This window comes from Phragmites australis, chromosome 4 (assembly GCF_958298935.1).
Source record: "Phragmites australis chromosome 4, lpPhrAust1.1, whole genome shotgun sequence".
Taxonomy (NCBI): domain Eukaryota; kingdom Viridiplantae; phylum Streptophyta; class Magnoliopsida; order Poales; family Poaceae; genus Phragmites; species Phragmites australis.
This window is the reverse complement of record NC_084924.1, coordinates 34,480,912-34,488,001: the sequence shown is the minus strand read 5'-3', so window position 1 is coordinate 34,488,001 and position 7,090 is coordinate 34,480,912. Positions and strand designations below refer to the sequence as shown.

At 46.1% G+C, this 7,090-nt stretch overlaps 1 protein-coding gene across 2 annotated transcripts; it reads right to left on the bottom strand.

The window, feature by feature from the left end:
* Window positions 1-2,152: 2,152 nt before the first annotated feature.
* LOC133916200 (ABSCISIC ACID-INSENSITIVE 5-like protein 2) lies at window positions 2,153-5,625 on the bottom strand. Of its 2 annotated transcripts, none has more exons than XM_062359765.1 (4): window positions 5,225-5,624; window positions 4,551-5,110; window positions 4,373-4,444; window positions 2,153-2,522 (listed from the first exon to the last, which is right to left on the bottom strand). In XM_062359765.1, exons 2-4 carry the CDS (start codon window positions 5,067-5,069, stop codon window positions 2,442-2,444), a joined length of 672 nt encoding a protein of 223 aa, XP_062215749.1. In that variant the 5' UTR covers window positions 5,070-5,110; window positions 5,225-5,624; the 3' UTR covers window positions 2,153-2,441. The 2 variants fall into 2 exon arrangements, 1 of the variants encoding a protein (XP_062215749.1); XR_009909462.1 differs by having other exon boundaries at window positions 2,443-2,522; window positions 3,104-4,444; window positions 5,225-5,625.
* Between the last annotated feature and the right edge of the window lie 1,465 nt (window positions 5,626-7,090).

Sequence of the window (7,090 nt, the reverse complement as noted above, 5' to 3'; positions counted from 1 at the left end):
GTGTCCGATTACGACCCGTGGGTGGACGTGCCATTCTTACAACACAATATTCTATCAATTGTGTTAAATTCTCTATGTTGATTAATGAACAGAGGAAATCCACTGGATTATTATTTAAATTCAAGACTTTAAATATATACGCAAACCACATACTAGAAAATTGGAGCTAGGGGCATTTGAAAATACCTCCTTAATTTTCTATTCTTTGCAAGGATGCCACTCGAATGACAGTTCTAGTGGTATTTTTGTAATTTTTTAATGGCAATAACGGTTCAAGTAGTGGCAAATTTGTAATTGTCCATAGATTTAATGTACGCACCCACATCTATTTACATGTGACTATTAATCTACTCCTTAAATTATCTATTATGACAAAATAATGATCTTTCTCTAATTTATATCATATTGGAGCTCTTGCTCATTCCAAAAATCAACACCAAAGAAGAACCACCTAAATTCAAACCTAGAACAATATAGCAACTAAATCCAACTAAGAATCAAATGTAAGATCATCTCTATACATCTAACAATGAAAAAGTTACAATTTTTTCCTAAATTAGATCTAAATTGCATCTCTAAATCCATAACCATAGAACAAGCACCAACCATGAACCCTAGAGCAATCTACCAAGTAAGTCTATCTAAAAAAGAAATATAGATCATCTTATCAACCTTAGATCACTTGACTCCTCCTAATCTTGAATCCTTCAACCGTAGAGATGGCAAAAATAGCGATCGGCGCTGGCTTGCGGCGGCTCTAGTCGCGCTTGGGGGAGAAGGTGAGCATTATACTGTAGCACCCCATCAGTGCCGGTTGGTACATCGATCGGCACTGATAGTGTCTATCAATACCTGTTATTAACTCCTTAGTGGTTGTTCGTGCGCGGGAGATTAAGAACCGGCACTGATACATTTAAGAACCGGCACTGATATGTTAACAGTACTGGTTACTATTGTATCGATACTGATAGGGTGCTATATATGTGATGTTCTATGGTAGTGAGCTATTTGTTTAAGCTTTCAATGAAAAATTTCAGATAATCAAGTGAGACGCCCACATTGGATTACTGAAGCCAAGTTATATAAAAAAAATATATGCATGTAACTGTCCACAGAACAGTACAAAGTAAATGAAGAAAAGGTACCAAAGATGACAATAACAGTTACATGTATCTGTATCATCAAAGACAGTACCTCTTATGTTCAGCTATCATAATTTCTATCTCGGCTAGCTGCAAATCATAAGGGTCATTCATATATATGTAAACATCACCAACCATAGCTGCAATGAATAAGGTAGATATAAATGCTAGCAAGAGTTGTTAAGATGGTGGCAATCAAACTCAAAGCACACTAATCAAAGCCAGCAAAAACTAATACGATTTTAGTACAACAAATCCTTTGGCTTGTCATTCAATCAGATACAAAGCACATTACTATGTTCATGAAAAGACAAACACCTTGCTTGCGTAAAAACGACACATTGCTTGTATACCATTGTATATTGCTCTTCACTCCATACACACCACATCGAGATGTTGGGACCAAAAGTGTGAAAAGAAACACAGATGTAGCCATGTGTATTATATATAAAAATATGTACTACTTGCAGTATCATTAGCCTATTTGTTTGACAGATATTTCAGTCAACAGACGAATAATCAATGAAGCACACCCGTATATCAAAAACATGTATATGCTTTTTAGTCAAACTCTATAAATTCATAAGGGTGTCCTCTGCGTGCAACTTCGAAGGGCAGAGCATGGCGTTGTCGTGCATGCGGCTTCGGCTTGAGGTGGCGAATTGGGACGTTAGTGGACTAGGGCAGTGGCAAGGGCGGAGCAAGGCGTCGTTGTGCGTGGCTTGAGGTAGTGCGAGACCGACGGAGGAGGAGGACAGCCCCAGGCGAGAAGCAAGCACACGAAGATCACCAGGAGAGACGCGGGGGTGCCGGTGCGTCGCTACTATAGGGACTACGGCATTTGGATCGCGGATGGGACAGAGGAGCGAAAAGCGGGAATTAGTTTGCTAAGATGAAATGTGGGTGAGGAAAATTCGGTAGCAGAACGAAGATGCTCTACATCTTTTTTAAGTAGTACATATAGATAACGTAGACTTGAAATAGAGTCAGTATGTTGGAGACAGCTCAAAGAAAGAAGAATGTCGCATTGTTTCCATTTGGGAAATCATACAGCACTACAGCTTATCTGTGACACTCTTGCAATCATAGTTGCAGAAACCAATGGATCGGTTGGAGGCAAGATTGCGGCGACAAACTATAAGGTAGGAGTGCAATGCTTTTGCAACACATACCCAACCCATACTGCAAGTTGGAGACTGCATATAAGAGTTCTTACATACTAGCTGAGCATTTCCAACAGGGAGGTGGCAACTTGGACCACCCTGGTGCCACGACAGTTCACTACTACTATTAACATGATCAGAAGTTGGCCGAGTTAGTCCGCCGGAGCTGGTTCTTTATCTCCAGTTGCGGCACATACTGCACTACCGGCTCCGGTGCCTGCAGCAAACACAAAACAGTTACTACATCAGTTCCCTAAGGGGCTGATCGGTTGCCGCATGAGAGGTTACTGGCTCTGCGGATATGTATAATCTCAGGAAGATCATATACGAGCAATTGATCACACCCTAAATTGTAAAGGTTTCGATAGACATATCATACACATATGGGACATCGAACTATGAGAAGAAATCCAGATCTCAAAGGGCAAATGTCTACTGAGTTCATCGTTCCCTGAGAAATAAAAAAGAATACAGTTCTTCGGCTGGTAAACGCATGCAATTCCGATCGCGCTGCAAGTGCATAAAGAATGTTTGTTGTACCTCCTTGCAAGAAAGAAATGTCTCAAGTTCTGTGGAGCGAGATGCTCCTGAAAGACATGAGAGGAAAAGGCAGTAGCTGCGGAAAGATCAGCATTTCATTTCTAAACACACCTTTTCTTGAGCACTGCTATATTACCAGTATACAACCGTGGCAGTTCATCTGTTCACGAAATGTTTGTTTGGTCGTCTTGCGATTTTTCTAGACAATGAGGTCAGGGTCTCACACTCCCAAAGTGCAAAGTAGGACACAGAACTCACCTTTCGGAGAGCTTGTCACTAGTACTCTTGTAGAGTTATACATATTGTCTTCAGATTGCATGACATGGGGCATAGAAAGGCGCGTGAGGGGATTATAAAAACCAGAAAAGGAAAAACGAAACACAATTCGAGATAGATGCGCAGATTTCACTGCATGGATACTAGTAAAATTTCAAATCAAGCTGAATCAGATGGGCAAAAAATATTACTTGTTGACAGGGTGTATGACCTTTAGTAAATAAGCTGACTGAAAGCTATGGCGGAAGTTGAGCTGTCAGACAATGCAATAAACTTTCCAAAGGCCTAAATAATAAATCCTAAGAGTAAGCTTAGACTAAGAATAATATCTTTAGTGACAGTGATGTCTGTCCCACGAGAACACATTAGAGACATTGGTCATTGGATAAGAAAACTGTACAATAACAGAAAGAGGAATAGGGATGATTGATCATCCACGATGTCATTTATACTGATGCTAGTCCATGAGCACACACAAGGCACTGGCTATTGCATAAGAAAGCTCTGCGATGACCGAAAGAGATAGGAATGGCTGACAATCCAACAATGTCATTTGTCTCACTTTCGGTTAGAAAAACGAGTTTGACATGAGGAAAAGAGAATTTTCGTACAAAAAGATCTGGAGATGTACAGAAAAAGACTGTAACCCCACTTGATTGGACACAAATTTGTGGTCCATCAATCAGCAATCACCAGACATCGTCATGTAACCACTCCCAGAGCAGAGCCAATCACGCATAGACAGCGGAGAAATGGGCAGTACCAGACTCGCATACATAGACCCTATGCATCGGCTCAAAAGGAGGAAGTTAAACATATTCAGAAGTGAAACTATTACACTCCACTGATTGGCTGTATGAGATCTCACTGTCACTAAAATAGATCCCAAGGGAGAGAAAAAAAGTTTTCTTGTCTTGTATTAGAGAATTAGATCCCAACAAGCTTGTTAAGAGGCCACGAGTGGCCTACATGCTCATGCTGATGCTCTTGGCAATAGCCCTTGTGCGCTAGATATCAACCAATAACTATCGAGCGCGTTTGTATGCGAGTCACTCTTCCGAACTGCTACAGGTGATGAACAATCAGACAAGGACTCCTAGTTGCGAGGTTGCAAGTTGTGGCTTCGAACTTGGAAGGTCTACTGCAAACTTCTAGTAACACAAGGTTGCAAGTTGTGGCTTGGAACTTGGAAGGTCTGATTCATCACAAGATTTCTAAATTTATCGGTGCATGGTTTGATTTGTATCGTACCTTGTGCCTCCTGAGCCGCTCGTTCTCCTCCTCCAGACGCGAGATCTTGTTCTCCAGCTCGTTCGTGTACGCCTGCGTCCATCGAATCCAGACTCAAACACCGCACGCACATGAGCTCGCAAACGTGCCATCGAATGCACTGGGGATTAATGGGGTTGGCAAGGACCAACGAACCAACCTGCTTCCGCGCGCGCGACCTCGCCGCCGACTCGCGGTTCTTGATCATCCGCTTCTTACGCCGCTCCACCGTCGACCTCTCCACCACGCCGCCCTCGGCGCCTACAGCCCGCTTCCGTCCGGCCGCCGCGCCGCCCTCGTGGCTCTCGTGGTACAGCGCGTCGAGCACCGGCCCGGCGCCCATGCCGAGCGGCCGCGGCATGGGGTAGTGCTGGTGGTGGTCCAGCTGCGCAGGAGCCGGCTGGTACTGCTGCGCCCAGCTGCGCGCGCCGGTGTACGCGGCGTCGGCGGGCGCACCGGCCCTGGACAGGAAGTCCTCCAGCGTCATCTGGGACCGCGGGCAGACACCGGCGCCCTGGATGTCCCGCCACACCTCGTCCACCGTCCTCTTGTCCGCGGCCGCGATCGAGAGCTGGCCGTCCACCTCGCTGAACGTGAGGCTGCACACTGAGCCCTGCTGCGAGAGGGGCCCGCCGCCGCCGGCCCCGATCCCGTGGGACGACATTGCCTTGGCTCCCATTCACTCACTGGTCACTACCCGCGTGATCACCGCACAAACACCTACAACAAATGCACGAACAGACGCACACATGTTCGATCAACGCAAGAAGGCCACACGTTTTTACAAGATTGAAACAAGAAGAGAGAGGAGCTAGCGCGCGCAAGAACACTGACATCAAGCCTTGACGACGGCACATGGCAAGAGCGTTCGAAGTTTTGCGGCGAGGTGGTAGGAACGCACGCATACACAGAGAGGCCAGGAGAAGCAGGAGGTGGTGTGGGCGCAGCTGCTGCTACTTGTTCTGCTCCCTTCCCAAGTTGGAGAGGCAGGTAGAAGAGGCAAGAGGGAGGCAAGAATTTAGGATTCCACAAAGGGAGGTGGGACTTGGGGTTGGGCCAATGGGGGCAGACAGGCGATGCCAAGAATCCAAAAAGGGTGAGGTGAGGAGAGAGAGACACCGAGAGAGGAGAGAGAAAAGGAGGAGGTGAAAACTGAAAAGAGGGGCTGCCTTTTCAGCAGGGCAAGGCCGAGGTTCCTGGCTTTTCCCTGCCCCGCTTTGCTCAGCGGAATTACATTCGTGGTGCGTGGTGCAGCGTCTGCAGAAGTGCAGAATAGAGACGGCGTGCAGTAAAGAACCAGTTATGGTGCCGGGCCCTCATATCAAGGGTGACAACGGGTCCAGTGGGACTGAGGTAGGGTAGGAACGCACCCAACTCGAAATTTGAGACATCAAATGATGCCCTAGCCTCGTTGAGTAACCCAAGACTCGAGCACGAGTTCGCAATGCGGGAGGGGGCATGTGAGGCGGTGGTAGACTGCACGCAGGAGATGTGGCGACGACCGACTAGCGTAGACGATGCGGTGGTGATGGTGGCGTACTATGGGAAGGTGGCGCAAGCGAGGTGACGGTGTACTGCAGGAGGCAAGGTGGTGGCAGACTGCGGGAGGGCGGATGTGGCAGAGCCGCAGAGGAGGAGGGCGGCGGAGCCCACGGCCGCGGCCGGGTGGTGGGGTGGCCGATGGGGGCGTGGGCTCCTCAGGCTTAGGCAGTCTACAGTCGGGCTAGGCCATGGCTGTCTCGGGGCATGGGGCCACCTGCGGGTGCTAAATCAACCCCGGTCCCGGACCCAACTCAGGTCGGAGCTTTGACTCGAAGGCCCTGTGAGGCTATTTCAACACCCAATCCCGTCCCAACTAGGTCCGAAACCTACTGATCCGATCCAGTCTATTGCCATCCTTACTCATGTTAGTCCGTTCCATTTCAACGTGCTAGCACAAATCTTACAAGAATTTAGGAAAAACACTGATGCTTATGTATATTTAAAGACGAACCAAGAGGTAAGGTATTGTGTAATGAATCTTTAAGACTGATTCCAAGATTCTAGGTTTTGCACACCTCGAACGAGGCACGAACCATAGCCAATGGTAGCTTGTTAAATAGAAATGCTTGTGGAATGTGTGGGCTACGGTAATTTTGCATGGAACAATCTATAAGTTCAGGGATAATATAAAACTAACGGCCATAACGATAACGATACACATATCCTTCTCGCATGTGTTTTGATGAATGGCATCTACTACTTAAGAAGTTAACATAGAAGACATCATATTGGGGATAGACGTTCCAAAACTGTCATTAATGTGATATTAGATTATGATCCGATCAAAACCCGTCACTAATAACATGTCACTAGTAACAAAAAAAGAAATCATTCATCATTAAAAACCGCAGTGATGACTCACATGAAAGCCTGTGACTAATGACAGAGTCATTAGTGACGGATAGAGACAGTGCACGTCACAAAAGATAGCCTCTGTACCATATAGTGTGGGTTTGTCATTAGTGACAGGTGATAACTATTAGGTCTGGTCGGAATCTCGAGAACTTCATGAGATTTCGACCAGTCATTCGTGATAGGTGACAATTATGATTCGTCAATAATATGAAAGTTATTAGCGACGGGTAGTAGTTATCACCTGTCATTAATGACTGGTCCGAATCTCAAGCACTTTATTAGATTTTGACCAGTCATTAGTGA